Source organism: Sinocyclocheilus grahami, unplaced genomic scaffold (genome assembly GCF_001515645.1).
Source record: "Sinocyclocheilus grahami isolate Dianchi unplaced genomic scaffold, SAMN03320097.WGS_v1.1 scaffold314.1, whole genome shotgun sequence".
In the NCBI taxonomy this organism is placed as follows: Eukaryota; Metazoa; Chordata; class Actinopteri; order Cypriniformes; family Cyprinidae; genus Sinocyclocheilus; species Sinocyclocheilus grahami.
Genome location: NW_015505493.1, coordinates 739,511 through 756,116, shown reverse-complemented (window position 1 = coordinate 756,116; position 16,606 = coordinate 739,511). Strand labels below are relative to the sequence as shown.

At 39.3% G+C, this 16,606-nt stretch overlaps 1 protein-coding gene across 1 annotated transcript in view; it reads right to left on the bottom strand.

Annotated features, from left to right (window-relative positions):
- Positions 1 to 16,606, bottom strand: part of LOC107601897 (nesprin-2-like) — a 108,198-nt gene that overhangs the window by 58,029 nt on the left and 33,563 nt on the right. Inside the window, exons 33-49 of the mRNA XM_016294248.1 lie at positions 16,055 to 16,246; positions 15,511 to 15,666; positions 14,260 to 14,507; positions 9,665 to 11,708; positions 8,652 to 8,986; positions 8,115 to 8,259; positions 7,703 to 7,903; positions 7,339 to 7,592; positions 7,105 to 7,255; positions 6,883 to 7,026; positions 6,558 to 6,698; positions 5,872 to 6,054; positions 5,646 to 5,783; positions 5,382 to 5,567; positions 4,043 to 4,165; positions 3,779 to 3,961; positions 2,557 to 2,646 (exon numbers count right to left, since the gene is read on the bottom strand). Coding sequence (XP_016149734.1) covers positions 2,557 to 2,646; positions 3,779 to 3,961; positions 4,043 to 4,165; positions 5,382 to 5,567; positions 5,646 to 5,783; positions 5,872 to 6,054; positions 6,558 to 6,698; positions 6,883 to 7,026; positions 7,105 to 7,255; positions 7,339 to 7,592; positions 7,703 to 7,903; positions 8,115 to 8,259; positions 8,652 to 8,986; positions 9,665 to 11,708; positions 14,260 to 14,507; positions 15,511 to 15,666; positions 16,055 to 16,246 — 4,914 coding nt within the window. The remainder of the gene's footprint in view (positions 1 to 2,556; positions 2,647 to 3,778; positions 3,962 to 4,042; positions 4,166 to 5,381; positions 5,568 to 5,645; positions 5,784 to 5,871; positions 6,055 to 6,557; positions 6,699 to 6,882; positions 7,027 to 7,104; positions 7,256 to 7,338; positions 7,593 to 7,702; positions 7,904 to 8,114; positions 8,260 to 8,651; positions 8,987 to 9,664; positions 11,709 to 14,259; positions 14,508 to 15,510; positions 15,667 to 16,054; positions 16,247 to 16,606) is intronic.

Here is a 16,606-nt window from a genome sequence, read left to right as displayed (position 1 = left end):
TGGAGCACCTTTCAACACAATCCCTAGATATTCAAAAGACAAGTACTGACCAAATGACACTTGCTTGCATTGATAGACATCTTTAAATAGAGCAGCTACACCTCCACCTCTCCTAACAGTCCCGCAAACACTCATGAAAGTAAAGTTAGGAGGGGCTGTTTCATTGAGGACCGTTGCACTGCAGCTGTCTTCTAGCCAGGTTTCGTTTAGAAACATAAAATCCAGGTTGTTTGTGGTTATTAAGTCATTGATTAGAAATTATTTATTTTTTAGTGAGCAAATGTTTAAAAACGCTAACTTGATGGCACTGCATTTTGTCTCAACAGCAATATTAGTTTGATGCATAACAGGCCGCAGATTAGATGAGTCAGCAATACGGCTTGAGAAGGCCTTAAGACTTTCTATCACGTGATAAAACAGAAATAGAGAAAACTACAGGCACACCGGGTTCCTGCTGGTTCTGTAAACATTTGTGAATGTTGCTGCTATTATAGCGGGGACCCGACACATATCACTGAGAGCTGTTATCAGTTGTTTTTGGTTCACCTACAGCAGATGGAGGGTTTGGGCCCTGGCGTTGTGGCAGCGGCCGGAGAGCTCTCACAGGAGGAGGAAGACGAGCTGGGCCCACAGGCTTTGGTGGTTGGGGGGCCCGCCATTTTTTAGTTGATATCTGGGGGTTTGCAGCGAAAGAGTGGGAGAGTTTGGACCCAGCATAAACCAGTTCCTCCATTTTCTGTGAGAAGCTTAGAAGTGGAGATGCTGGAGAGAGAGATAATGTGTCTGGTGAGCGAGGCTGTGGCTCTGGTGTTTCCAGTGGCTGAAATATGTTGTCCTGGCTTCCCTGGCTGTTTTCCAGAAAGTTGTCCTTGGGTGCTGAGTCTTGGAGCTGTTCTGATACGTCACAGTCTCTCTGTGATGAGCTCTGTGGGCAGGGCTCAGCTGGGATGTTGTCCATGAGCAGTGCTTGTTGCGTGGTGTTATCAGTGTCCTTGTGGGATGTGTCAACCACATGATGACTCGGAAGCTGATATGAAGTCCTGTCATCACTCTGTCCAGGTGTGTGTGTGCCATTCAGGTTGAGTAGTTTGGCACACACTACTGAAGGATGACGGAGGGAGAAGTAGATGTTGTCCTTTAGCACTCTTGCACCAAGTTTGTTTGGGTGGAGGCCATCCAGTTTAAACAGTTGTCTATGGCCCCAGAAAAGATTGAAGTTGTCGATGAAATTGACTCCTTTTAAGCTGCAGATTCTTTGTAGCCATGTGTTCAGCCCAAGCAAACGTGAAAACATATTAGTTCCCCTTGCTGGGAGTGGTCCACTGATGAACGACTGAACTTTAAGTCTTCTAAGTGTTTCAAATAGTTCACTGAAGTCCTTCTTAAGGAGTTCCGACTGTTCTTTCTGAATATCATTCTTCCCCACATGGATGATGATTCGATTTGCAGTCTTGTGTTTCATCAGAATTTTCCAAAGTTCCTTGTTTACATCAGAAACTGTTGCTTGAGGAAAGCAGCATATTGTTGAATTTCTGCTACTGATGTTTCTGATAATGGAATCGCCCACTATCAGTGTCCTGGGCTCGGCTGTGCTCTGAGCTGAAAGCCGCTGTCTGCTCGACCTTGAGTGCCTGTTAGTAGCAATGTTAGCTGCTGGCTGATCCAATCCATGTTTAATCACATTTGGGGATTCCTCACCCACATTCATTAATGCTTCAAATCTGTTCTCAAGATGTATAGGGGGTGGTAGAATACCAGTATTCACAAGTCTTGTCATAGCCGAATCTGTAGTAGAGGATGCTACGGCAACAATACGAGAAACTTGTGACAATCTGATGTCTCTACTGCCTTTGGGTCTCGCTCCCTGTTTGTGCCATCGATTAGTGTGACAGTCAGTTTCGGCTTGTTCCTCTACACTTGGCATAAACTGTTGCGATTCACTAGATCCACGGGACTTACCGGCTGTATGCTGAGGGGGTTCGTGACGACGGTCTGCTGAGTGTTCTGCCTGTATTAGAAGTCCAGCAAGTAACTTTGTTTCAAGAACCGCAATCCTTTGTAGAAGTTTGCAGCAGTTCATGCAGCAAGTAGATTCAACAGGAGGCATTTTCTTTCTCTTCTGTTTGAATGTGGGCAGCTGCGCTTTCCCTTCTCCGGAATGTAAGCTGCTGGCAGTGGGAGGCAAAGTCTTATTTTTCGTGGTATTATTCCAGTCCCAACGAGTTTTTAGTTTTAGTGTTTGTGCCCAAAATGTGTTGTTTGAGCACTGTGCTGATCTGCTGAAGTAAAAATCTTAGAAAAATCCGAGAAAAGTACAGAAATAGGGAGCAAAGCGCAGAGCAGTAAGCAAGAATGTCCGAACGGTAGCGAAGCCGGAAGCAGCACCAGGGTTATGCAACGACATATTATTTACTGTAGGTTTTTATAGTGACAGAACTAATGAACTGATTTAGTCTTATTTAGTCCTAAAACTGACTCATCCTCATTTTAGATGCCTTCTGAGTTTGAGTGGACATGATTTTGAGGTATATTTTTGATTGAGTTGATGGACCTTACCCTCACATCTCCAGTGTAAAGATGTGGCATCGTGAATTCTGTGGTTTGGTCTGAAGGGAGCATCATTTCAGCTGGCTGTCCAATAGAGGCCTGAAAAGAAAATCAGAAAAATACTTAGTTTCATCAAGTTGTAAAACTTGAGCAAACCAAAGTCACTGTTACAAGGTCACATGATAGAGATCATGAGAAAATCCATGAGAGTGTCTTAACTAGATACTACTGCCTTTGACAATAAAGCTGTGCCTGTAATGATTTACTGCCGCACCATATTGAAGTTTTAAAGCACTTTTTTTTTTTCTAAGCGCAATCAGAAAATTCAAGGTTCCCACACATCCCTTTTGTGAGTTGGCTTTAAATGCAGGGATTTTCTCCTCCTCTCATTCCCACGGACATGAAAGCAAAGAGGAGAGGTCACACACTGGTCACGGTCACTAAAAACACTACAAATGTACTGCACTTTCATGAAATGAACTAATATTTTCTAACTAGAACTAATTAGACCAAAAGCAATTTGAAATATTGCATTATTCCAGCTCTTTATTTGATGCTGAAAATATTGTAAAAGGATGAGTTAGAACAGTTGAAGAAATCATATTCATCAAGATTGTTTCAAAGCTTGATATTTGTTTGTTTATTAAGGAGATGCCTGCACTGAAACTGAATAGCTGTCTTTTATTATGACAACTATAATTCATGTAAAAGTTATATATCATCTAATATTGCCATTTCAAGCATTGCCATGCAATGTGACAAAACATTTAATTAAAAAAAACGCAATTTAAAAAATTAAAAGTCTTGTATAATTATTGTTTATGAAGTTCTTATGGTCTCATATTATTAATATAAAGACTACAAGAAATAGTTGAACTTTAAAAAAAAAAAGCCATTCACACCTCAGGAATAGAAATGTAAGCAGTTATGGAAGTTCTATGTATTTTATATGTAGCAATCACTATCAATGAACACACTCCTGTAGGTGAGAGGTGACTGCTAAATTTGCCAACTCAACATGAACAAAAATTACTCTCTGCACCTTTAAAAAAGATATACATCATCTTCCTTTGCAAATATTTAAGTAGTAAAAGTTTCACATTTTAATGCTGTGTGAAAAACAACTACTGAAATCTGCTTATCATGAACTAAAGTTAAAACGCACTCCAGCTCAGTAAACAGGAAACCACTGACTCTTGGTAAACACAAACAAACTATTAGAGCGACAGACCCTCAACGCTGTGCTCCGCGCCACACTGAGCTGCTGTAGCTCCTGGATGGGCTGCAGCAGCTCTTGAGCCCGATGGAAAGCTGTGAGAGTTTGCTCTGCCCCAGCAGGAAGCCCTAGGCCTGGCCTGCAGCTCTCAATCTCATCAATGGTCCTTTTCATGGACTGGACATTATCCAGAATGACCTGTTACAGAGGATAGGAGAGAGAGGTACTGTAAATGTTTACAGTACAAACAGAGGATTAGTGAGACATTATGTACAGTACCTGTATGTTCTCGAGATGTTCCTCGGGAAAAATGTTCTCTGTGTCAGTGGCTGAAAGGATTGTTCTGATCTTAGTTATATTTTTCTCCATGGTCTTTACCTCTGCTTCAATGGCATCCATCTCCTAAACAAAAGTTATAAGTGAATTCCAATTAAAATATAGGCAACATAATTAAGATATTTCATCCCAGTATCATAAACTAATAAGTAACTCCAGTAATGGAATCTCATAAAACCCTACAAATTAAGTATACACTGTTAGGGATGACAAAAGGTCCAATACTTTTTGTTGTGTTATGACACCAGTTTTTCTAGCATCCCAAATTGCCAAAAATATTTGTGATGTATTAATACAAACAAAGTCAGTTGCAAATCAAAGTTGCAGTACGACTCTTTTTTTATTAAATTTTTTTGAAGAAATTAATCATTTGAATTGATCAAAAGTGAAGATTAAAAACACTTGTGTTAAAAAAAACATTTCAGATTTCAGTTCAGTTTCAGAAAGATACCCATTTTTCTGAACTCATAAAAGAAACCTAAAATTATTAAGTAGAACAACTGTTTTCAACACTGATAATAAGTTTATTTCTTGATCATGAAATCAGCATATTAGAAATTACAATGATTTCTGAAGGATCATGTGACACTGAAGACTGGAATAATGACTGCTAAAAATTCAGCTTTACATCATAAGAATTAATTAGATTTTTAAATTTAAATATTATTTGATTATTTCACAAAAATAATATATAATAATGTAATAAAATTGAATTTCGCAATAACACTGTTTTTACTATATTTTTTATCAAATAAATGCAGCCTTGGTGAGTATATTATATTCTTTCACAAATATAAAAAATTCTTACCGACCCACAACTTTTGAACAGTATTGCACATTTTATGTAAATATAAACAGAAAAAAATATATATATTTGTTGAAATACCAGATATTTTTCAAAAACTTGATTTTTGAAAGTCTTTTTGAACATTTAGTTTTACTAAAACTTATCTGAAAAAGTCAGACATCCTTTACTTAATTCATATTTATTAATTAGCGTAATTAATTACGTTCACAAAAATGTTTTCCTAACTGTGAAATACTTGAAGGCTATGCACTACTGTTTGAATTTAATGTCTTAATATTTATGTTAATATATTTTCTATAAAACCACTATGATCAACAGAAACTGGTATTAGGAATCACAAAATTTCACTGGAACTGATAGAACTAAAAACTCTGTATTGGGACAAGCTTTGACACTGCAAATCCTTAGACAATAGAGAACATAACATTAAAAACAATTTCTTAAACATTTTTTGAATGTAATGATATTTCTTACAGCTGCTAGGTGCTGAAGGTGGGAGAGAGGGTCCAGAACGCTTTGCTGCATGAGTGTGATGTTTTGTACACACAGTTGGAGAAGATGTTGTTGAGGGGTGGTGTCACATACTGGAGTGATCTCCTGCAGAGCAGGCAGGAAGGCCTCCAGAGCTGCCCTGTATCCCTCCGATTCATCCAGCATCATCTACAGACACATAAAAAGAGCTGGTAACAAGTTACTGCATAAAGGCAAAATGTCTATAAATTGAGGTTTTGACCTGACCTCGAGGGAGTTGGCATGACAGTGGATGCATTTCGCAGTGGTGTAGGTTCTGTGTGCGACCAGCCAGGACTGAGCCTCTCTCAACCAGCAGTTGGAGCTATTGAGTAAACCCTCATAGTCCTGCAGACAGGCAGGGATCTAAAGGGACCAAGACACAAAGACATAATCAGTCAAAGTTTGCTATCAGTGGCATTATGTGTTGGCTTATGTCGTGAAATCATCTGACTTTGCTAATGAGGGCGGTCCTTTGCTCGGCCTGTTTGGCTGTGGTCTGGTAGTGCTGCAGAGGCTCCGTGAGCTGGTCCATGAGAATGTGTACTCTCTCAGGCTTCTGCTCAGCCAGATCCTGCACCTCAGCCTCCAGCTCAGCTATCCGAGTGTGCCACTGGTCCAGCTCATCCCATATGTGCTGCACACACAGGCACAGACGCACATCAGACCTCAGTTACTGCTGACATCAAATTTCATTGGACACAAACTAAAAATATGAGAGCTGGAAGAACAGTTGTATGTTCACTTTTATTCTTATTTTTTAAATATTTTTTGTATATTTTAAAAATTTAAAGAATTTTAGATATTTTACAGAAGTTTTGTTCACAAGTCTTCATATATTCTCTATATCTCTCTCTCTAGATATACATACATACACACACATACATATATATATATATATATATATACATATATATATATATATATATATACACACACACACATTACAAACAGTTTTTTTCGTGAAAATATATATTTTATATATACATATATATTTGTACAATTATAGAGTAAGAATACAATAAAATAATGTTTAAGTAATATGCAAAACTAAGTAAGGAGAGAGAAAAGAAAAACTAAGCAACTGATAGAAAGATATTTTCAATAATGTGCATGTGAAGGCAAGCAAGAAAGAAGCACCTTTTGTGTACGTTCAGCCTCAGAAAAATTAGGACTTGTTTGCTTCAGCAGGGCCTGCACACAATTCAAGCCCACTGTCACCTCTCCAACCAGCTCACCCATTTTGCAGAGAGGACCACTTCTCTCCATGACCATGACCAACTGAAAAAAAAAGATACAATTGTATTAGCTTTAATTTAAATTAACACACATCACAAATACACTGAAACTATAGGTGTCATATTAAATATATATTTTCTAAAAAGACACTAAAAACAAATGTTATTTTACATGTTCAAGGCATTTATTATAAAGTATTTATTATAAAAATAAATTAAGTGAATACTTTGTCTTTGGCCTCCTGCATGGAGACGTTGAGCTCATTGTGTAAGATCTGAATCTCTGCAGGTACACAGCTCCATTTCTTCTGCACTCTGTCCATGACATCCTGCAGTCGAGCCTTCTGTGAAACCAATTCCACTTTGACTTCCTACAGTGCAATACAACACAATATCAACACCAAGGACTGCAGAAACAGACAGCCTGCCTGTCAAACACAGGCACCAACCTGTAAGTGTTGAGCAGCTGACTCAGACTGTAAAGCCGTCAACAGAGAGAGAACATTCTGCTGAATGGCGTTCAGCTCCTCCTGCACACGACCCAACTCCTGTATCTCAAAAAGCACTTCCCGGCGGATGTTATTGCTCTGATCTCTGAGACTAAGCAAGAAAATGTCTGTAAATGTAGATTCTGAACATTTTCCCAACTTGTGTGTTTTTGTGCATGTGTGTACAAGTCAAACCTTCTGCAGTGACCCTGTAGAGACTGCAAGTCCTGACAGATTTGAGGACACACTTTCAGCTGCTGCAAATTTGAGACCCCAAGCAATCGTGCCACATGGTGTTGTAGAGATACTAAAGTGTGATGCTCCTGCTCAATCCCGTCTTGAAGGCGCTCAGTGAGGCTCAGAACACCCTGAAGATCCACTAGGGATCCCATACACAAGTCTGGGAGATCATTCTGCAGTCTGTCAAGACCTTCCTTTGATTTATTCAGCTGCACAGCAAACCCAAACATGAAAAGAAATGAGTTAACACACAGCTTACTTAATCATTTTACGAGAAAATTTAAATTGTAATAAGCTGAAAAAATCTATTTTTACATACGCGTATCACAAAGCCTCTCCACTCTGCTTCTTTATGAGACATGCTGGCTTTGAGAGATTCCACTCTGCACTGCAGCACTGCCCAAGACCTCCACAGTTGTCCCAGCATCAGATCCACGGGTGCTTTGCAGCGAAGACCTGGGCAGCTTTCCCTAAGTTCCTCCAGCTTTTTAAAGAGGTTCTTCAGCTCTGTCTGGAGCACCTGCAGATGAAGACGATTTCAGTGCATGCTAATCTAGCATACTTGCATTGTTATGAGATGAAAAGTGGCAAAGGGAACCATAAAAAAAACTGATTTTCAGAAGTCAAAAGGGAAGCAAAAGCAAGTTTTCACTGCTTTCCCAAATCATCTTAAGATCTCCATAGGCATTATTGCTATACATTTAACCTGTTAATGGTAAATGACCACAAACCTTTACTTTCAGCAGTTGATCTTGGCAGGCTTCAGAATCAGCTGGTTTTTGACTTAAAAATGTTGAGATTTGAGAATCAACATTTTTGAGAAGTTGACTCAGTTCTTCATGGTGACTCATGTGCACAATTTGATCTTTCATGGACCTAAATTGGAGCAGAAAGATTGAACCGTTAAAGGCAGCTAAATAAAAGTGCCTCTAGTACATTTCATTTAACCAAATAGATGTATTCCATTCAGACTAATTGTTTCAGAGCTTGTTTTCTGAGGAAAACGTTTCCAAGTACTCTACCTTATATGGCAAATATTTAAAGACCTTTCTGAGAAAATGCTTGATTATTTGTAGAAGTATTTTCCCCCAATAATCCAAAAATGTAAAGTCCTCATTATTTACAATTATAAAATGATTTTCCAATTTGATATAAAAATGTCAACAACAATCAGAGTGCATTGTGAATGCAGCAATCTGAATCATAGGTCAAGGTTAAGTTTTTATAGAAAAAACAATCCATAACGTGCTTTATAGAGTATGACTAACCTCTGTAAGGCCTCAAGTCTGAGCTGAGCCTGAGCTTCTAATTTGGCATCTTGTACTAGAAGGTGACTCAAAACTTCGATATGAAGCTGCTCGGTTAGAGGGATGGAGAGGCATGTCTGCTGGGGAACAGAAGCACCAACTTCAGACAAGCGGGCCTGGAAACCCTCAACCAGAGTGCTGGAAATCTGTTGAACACAGCGATGCTCCTCTTTGTAGCCTTTGAAGCCATCAGAGGGGATCATGAGATTGGATCCAATCTGCTGAAAGAAGCTCTCTGCACCCTGAACAGCCCAGTGGTAATGCTTCAGTGCCTCCCGAGCTTGGAGCAGCTTGTCCTGGACAACGAAACACAAATTATTTAGAAATTGGATAAACATTCATAGCTTTCTAAAAACTAGAGATGGGTAAAGCTATAGTTTTCCAAATGATTGTGATGTTAATTTGAACAACCCCAATATTGAGTTTTAAAACTCCAAGATATGTTGCTGTTAGTATAGCACTTCCCCTGCAGCAGATATCACAGTCTGTATTACAGCTAATGGAAAAAAAGGCTTTGTATTAAGTAGTTGTCAGGGGCTGCATGCAAAAACACCACAAAACATTACCAGTATAGTCTAATTCAAAAACAAATGTTGCAGGTTAATTTTAACCAAAAACATACTGTGACCAATGTTGCCCAACTGCCAAAGTGATTGACTCTTTTAAGAAGATTCTTTTAATGAATAGTTAAAAAAAAGATGAGTTACTGGTCTGAATTTGTAAAAAACACTAGAAAACTGAGAAAACTGAGATAAGTGAATACAACCAAATGAATCAGAATCAAATCAAATCAAAACCAAAATAAGAGCATTTGAATTCAAACAAACCAAATTGGGAAATCTATACACAGTCCTACTAAAAATACTACAAAATAACAATGCTGTCACATGCATGCTTGAAAACTACAATGGTTACAAAAAGTAGCATTCTAGTGGTATTAGTGATTTTAACATACATGGACGCATGGAGCTTACCATATGTATACCACAATCATTAAGAGTTCTCTGGCCGAGATCAATGGTCATCTGGTAGCTTTCAACATCTACTTCTTTCCTGTAGTGCTCCAACATTCGTAGAACAGACTCAACGCTCTGGATTAGCATCCAGTGCTTTCGTAGCTGTGTATCAATGGTCTTATTATCTGGCTCCAAGCAGATGGTCTCCTTCAGCTGCTGCCTGACACGGCTGAAGAGCTCAGTGAGTGGACTGAGGTCTGTAGGACTGCCGAGTCGCTCTGCCAGAGAGCACTCAAGGGTTTTAGCCTCATTTTTTACTGTGAGCTCCCAAGAGGCTAGCTGTTCAATGACCAAACGGATTTTGTGCCTTTCTGTTGTCAGCTGGGATGGATAGAGATCTTTCGAAATGGCCTCAAGGTGGTCAGCAGCTTCTTGACATGTCAATCTCACCAAAGGCAGCTCCACCAGGACAGTCTGACAAAAGCCAAGCCTTACATCAGCTCCTACACAGCAGTCTACAATCTGCGACAAGCTCTTCTTCACCGCCTCTCTGGAGTTCTCCATGTGCTGCCTTAAAAAGAGGTACTCCTCATGCTCTTTGACTTGCAACTCCAGCAGATGTATTCTCCTCTGTAGGTCTAGTACAGCGTTGAGCATCTCTTTCCTCCGAGGATCTGGGCAGTGGGGAATTTCCCACACTTTGCAGAGGAGCTCCATCAGCATGTGCTTAACAGGTTCAAGAGCTAAGAGCGAGTCCCTTGTTACGGGATACTTCTGCCTCGTGACATCAGCACTCATCTGTCTCAAGCTCTTCAGAATGATGTTCTGTTCCTCAGCAGAAGATTCATGAGCATGAAGGAGTTCTTCAAGCACCCAGTGCAAGGCCCACTTACGGTTCACAACCCTAGATACCTCTTCTTGTAAGGCTGTTAGCCTATTGATAAGCTGAAAGCTTTCGGGTACACTCAGACCGTAATTCACTTTTTTCATTTCATCTAACAGAGTCTCCAGATTATTTGCTTGTCTCTCAGCATCCTTCAAAGCCTCTGTGCATAGCTGAAGCTGAACCCTCAATTCTGGAATAGTAGTTTTAGGTTCAGAAGCCACTGTTTTACCAGACTCTTTTTCTAATACTGAGGTCAACCAAGAGCTGCTGTCAGTGATCTGTTTCCACAGTCTTTCTCTAATATGAAACATTCTGTTCATTTCTGCAACAGCACATTCGGTCTTCTCTGTAAACTTAACATACAAATCCTCTAGGAAATCGAGGGTGGGTGATATGGAATCCTCCTCATTGAGTCCTGTAACTTCCTCTCTTAGCTCTTTCAAAACAGAGGCCAACTGAAACCTCTTAAGAGATGTTTCAGACTGCAGTTTCTTCATGTGATTGACCTGGTGACTTGCTTCTTCAGGAAACAGAGACAACCTCCTTCTCCTACTGACTTTGCTTTCTGTTTGCTTAGCCCATGTAACGTAGTCCCTGATAATTTTCATGATCGGTGAGCATCCATTGCCATTTGAAGTCTGAGAGCTGATCTTCTCCTGAGTCAGAGCAAGCTGAGAATTCAAGCCCTGCATTGCGTCCTCCACATCTCTGAGCTCTTTTTTTCCCAGCGGACTTGAGGAAAGTGCCTGAGAGACCTCAAGAAGGTACAAGTGGCGCTCAGTTAACACCGCCAGGTCTGCAGTTCTCACAGTCTCTTGTAGCGCACTTTGACAGTCCATCTGTCCTTGAGAGGGATGCGGAAGAGAAACTGACTTCTCCAGAAGCTCCAGTTCGTATTGCAGCTCTCTGGCTTCTTGCAGGAGTGCAGCTACTTCTGCTGTGCAGATATTAGCACACCACAGACTGCTGGAAGCAACCTGCTCCATAGTTTGCCATCTCTCCTGTAAAGTCCTAAAAGGTTCAATGCAGGCCACAGGTCCCTCTGTCTCACCCAGATGAGCTGAAATCTGAGAGCATGTCTGTAGGTGCTCCTCTAGTATGCCTCTCTTCTCCTGCATGTTCTTCAGCAATGCATTCAGCTTCTCCACTTGCAAGGTGCTGCTGTCAATGCAATCCCTTCAAAAATGTGAGAATATGGTTACTTTTCAATGTTGTACAATATCTACTAGGGATGTTAATTTCGGCTATTTTTCCTAACCGACAACCGACACTCGTTAACCGATTATTAACAATTAACCGACAAGATTATTTTAAATTAGAATTGAATTAAATTAGAACGGATAAGTGTCTGTGACCCGTTAAAAATACTAACATTTGTTTCCCGGGGATTAATTTTAAATGCGCCAAAAGCAGCAAACAACAGAACATGATATATATATATATAATGAATAAATAGGCCTATACGAGAAAAGTATTTTTACTTAAATTATAAATTAAGAAAAACAAGTAGCCTAGTATGCAGAGTTTCGGTTCATTTTGTGCTCCGCGAAAAGGAAAAAGACGGCAGGAAGCGGCATCCTATTTTTCTTTAAGCTTATTTTACAAAAGCACAAAATAGATTTGTTTTTATTGTGAATGTACACAAATAAAGGCAAACCTTTTACAATTCCGATTATCTTTAGGACTAAAAGGAGTAGTTTCTTTCACTGTTAAGCCGGGCTCACACTGCGCGATTTTTTAAAAGTCCTTTAGGATTGTACTTGTCAGACTGTACGAACATGATGATCATGTCACACTGTGGGATCTCGGTTGTCATTAATGTCAGACTGTACGACAGTCAAGACGCGTTAAAAACGGGTGCGCACAAGAAAACCTGTCCGGAGTTTTACCTTATCAACCCATACACGTTCAGTGACTGCTAGCTGCATTGCACATGGGGCTGTAATGTTGGCTATCATTAAAAGTATATGAATGGCGGCAATACCGGCGTATTTATGCAGAATAGTGCAAGCAGCACTACACACCCATATGAAAACAGCAGCGCAACCGGTGTTTATTATAGCAAAGGCAACGAATCATATGAATTCCGTGAGCGGAGGACGAGAGCGCCGGAGTTTATGCGGTTAGAAGAAATCTCTAGTATCAATTCTGATCATGGCTTGTCTTGAAAAACGAAGACAGTTTGACGTTCGTCGTAGGAGATGTCACACTACACGACTGTGCGCCAAATCTTGACACTGGCTGTCGGTGAACATGTCAAACTAACGATGAAAGACTACAGATTTTAGCCTAGGATTATAGGAATCTTTTAGGATTTTCAAAATTTGTCTCAGACGACCAAATCGTGGCCAAAATCGCACAGTGTGAGCCGGGCTTTAGAAGGAAAAAAGTGATTGCGCCGGCGCTGCACGGCAACCTTGACAATGCAGCCTGTTCATTATCATAATAAAATACAGTCAGTCATACATATGGGGAAAAAACTATGTAGTAAAAAAAACAAAAAAAAGGTAGGCTGGTAAAATAATATGTAGTAAAATCTGTTAAGCCGTTAAGGTTAAGTGTTATCACTGTACCGCCGTGATGTAAAACATTTTGTTTTACGTGGATATTGGAACGCGAGTGAAGTAGGCTACATAATAAATAATAATTTGCCATTCAAATACATCGCGAATACGGAAACATTTGATTTTGTGTGGAATGAGAGACCCAACGTTGGTTTCAGTTTCGTTTTAACCTAAATTATTTCGTTTTGGCTTGTCATTTATATTGCTTTAGCTTCTTATATTTTTTATTATTTTCTAAATACTGTTAATTGAAAGGATTTGTTGTGGAGTGAGGGGAACTAACACTAGCTATGTTTACAGTGTTTATTATAATGTTTGTAAACATTTCGCGTCTGCATTAGGTCTATTTCTGAATGAAATAATAAAATGCGACTTATACGTGACTTAGTTTTTTTCCCCCCTAAAAAAATAATTTTTTATACGCGTAGCGTATATTAACCATGCAGCAAACTGTTTTAAATATTTTTATAAATTACTGAAAATATATATAATTAAATGACTTTTTAAACCAATTAACTGATTGTATTAATCGGTCAAAATTCTTAGTCGGTTAACCGGTTAAAATGAACATCCCTAATATCTACACTACCAATACAGGTACAGTACAAGTAATGGACACACCCACTCATTCCTTATTAGGACTATTTCCAGCAGTTTACTTCATTAACTATTTTACAAGAACAATACATTTAAAAGAAGATTTGTCTGTCTGTCTGTCTATCTATCTCTCTGTCTATTTTAAAGTAAGTTTTTAACTTTGCTTTCTTCCATGTTACTGTTTCAGAATATTAATTCTATTACAAATTAATTTATTTTCAAGTACAGTTTGAAGTTGAACACTAAGGCACAGATAAAGGTAAATACATTTAAAGGTAAAGGTAAATACATTTTAGGATCATCTCATCTATGTTAAAGATGAAATTCCATATGTAATGATTTTATACTGTACAAACTGTATTTTCTATCCCCTTACCCTACCCCTAAACCTACCCTCACACAAAACTTTCAGCAGATTTAAAAAAAAACTTCATTCTGTATGATTGATAAGCTGTTTTCCTCATGGAGACCAAAAAATGTCCCCACAAGGACAATAATTTGGGATATTGCCATCTTTGTAGGGTATACCGGAACACACACACACAAAAAATGTCAAGGATGCTCACTGTGTCAGTGTGCTGAGCTCAGCCTCCAGGTTGTGTAGAGAATCCGCGAGAGCCTGTTTTTGCTGGTGGTACTGTGTGACCTGCTGAAGCTGTGTCTTTTTGTACTCCACCATAGTTGAGGTATCCATCAGTACTGTGTTCAATCTGCCCTCTATGATCGTCTCAGGCTTTGTAGAGCGTCCTGCACTCCTGCACAATTCACTTTGAGGCAGTCTAGCCACCTGCTCCAAGACATACTGCCGGCAGATCTATGACACACAGATAGACACGTCATAACATTTACTTTCATTTTAAATGGTTATAACGTTTCACTCGGGTGCATGATACATGTATGTACTGTATATACATTTCAGAAAGTTTTAGTATTTGGTTTGTCCCTTCTGCTAAAGGAGCAGTCAAGCTGCATAAACTCCAGACATTTATGTAAAACCTAATAATGTTTCACCAGCATGACTTATCTAAGGATCATCTTGAGCTCCAATGGAAGCAAGAACATCTCACCTTTTAAACAAAGGAGTTGACATCATCAGTTACAAATTTGATTACATTTAACCTGGAAATCTGAATAAGTTCTGCTTCATTTTAAGTAATATTTGCTTGGTTGGAACAGCAGCTACGCTAATTGCGTCTCCATTTGCTTTTCTGTTTCTGACACGGGGTTGGCATCCTGCGGTAACTAGAAATTACAGAAGCTTCAGTCTGGATCCAACCCTTACGAAGATCTGAGATGACGAACACCTGAGAAGAGATGATGCCAACCCCTCAGATGATGCCAACCCTCAAACAACATACAAAACCACCAAATTTTGCTAGAAGTTTAATTGCAACACATAATCACTGCATATATAGTGTTCACCGTCTGTTTGATTACGTCATTAACTTCATGAATTTTACTGTACATTTCTGCCATATGGACATCAACTTGACAGTCTCCACTGATAAGCTACTACTAAATATAATGTAGAAACTTTAAATGAAATGAAACTTTAATGTATTAAAACTTACATTTTCTGTAAAGCTGCTTTGCAAGATTTGTATCGTGAAAAGCGTTATACAAATAAACTTGAATTGAACTGAATTAAAGTCATATGTTTTGTAATCAGACATCTACTGAAGCTAGTGAGGGGTTGTTCCGGCTCTTATCGAAAACGGTAGATTAGATCTTCATGACTAGTACTCACATCTTTTACTGTCAGCAGCTGTTCACAGCTGAAGGTTTTGGAGAAAGTGCAATGAGGTAATGTACTGTACCTCAGCTTCTTCCAGCTGATGAGTCATATGTGCAATGCTGAGTTGGGCTGGTCGGTACCGACATCTGAACACCCACAGGACAGTCCATGCCAGACTGCTCTCAGACTCTAAGAGTGATGCATTCTGAAACAAGGAATCTTTCCTTGGTCTAGATTCCTGCAAAAAAATAAAAGTATTACAATTTGCATAAAAATAATTTTTAATAATACCGGTAGTTTAAAAAAATGAAAAACTACAGTGAATTTTTTGAAAAAACAGATAGGAGTAAAATGGTACAGTTAAAAGCAGCACATATCACAGGAAATTCCTCCTTCCTGTGCAATTTCCTCCTAGAACACTTGAGGGAATATATGGTCTTCAAGTCAAAAACGAACTAAAAATTAGTTGATTAACAGATAAGAAAAAGTTCATTTTGGTTTGAGCTGAAGCCATTTTTTCTGTCAAAAGCCCAAATGTCAAGTTCACCGAAGCTGCTTGAGTTCTTCTAGATGTTCCTTGAACAATTCAGAATAAAATCATAATGCGTTTACATACAGGTACATACCTCAGAACCGTGACTGGTCATCAGTAGTGGCTGAACATTAGTGATGATGTTCAGTAAAACGGCCCACACATGTGTCCCAGTAGGCTGCTCCACATGCCTCGTTTTGTCCTCACCATCTGGTACTGATCCTCTGTTTTGGGGCGTTTTGTTCCCGGCAGATGGATGTGAATTGACTCTGTGCATTTCTTCATACTACAATAAAGCAAAAGTGTCACAGTTTATATTCCAATGAAAAATGTCACCACAACATTGCTTGCACCTGCTTTCGGAGCTCGTTTAAAAGAGAAACAGCTCTGCTGTTGACTCGTTAAGGCACGGTTTCGGAAGAACAAGGAATGCTGCCCAGTTGGGAATTGAGTCTTCCCTCTAAAAGGCGTGGTGTGCCTTCAGGCCTAAAACAAACTCAGGAGGCGGTACTGCAGGAAGTAATGCTAACAAAATGTAGTTGGCATAACGGAGCATAATGAAGTACTTGCTCACAGAAACCATACTGAATAACCGGTTATCAAAGCACATGGATAAGTGTCACACTATAACCATGATAAAGGCTAG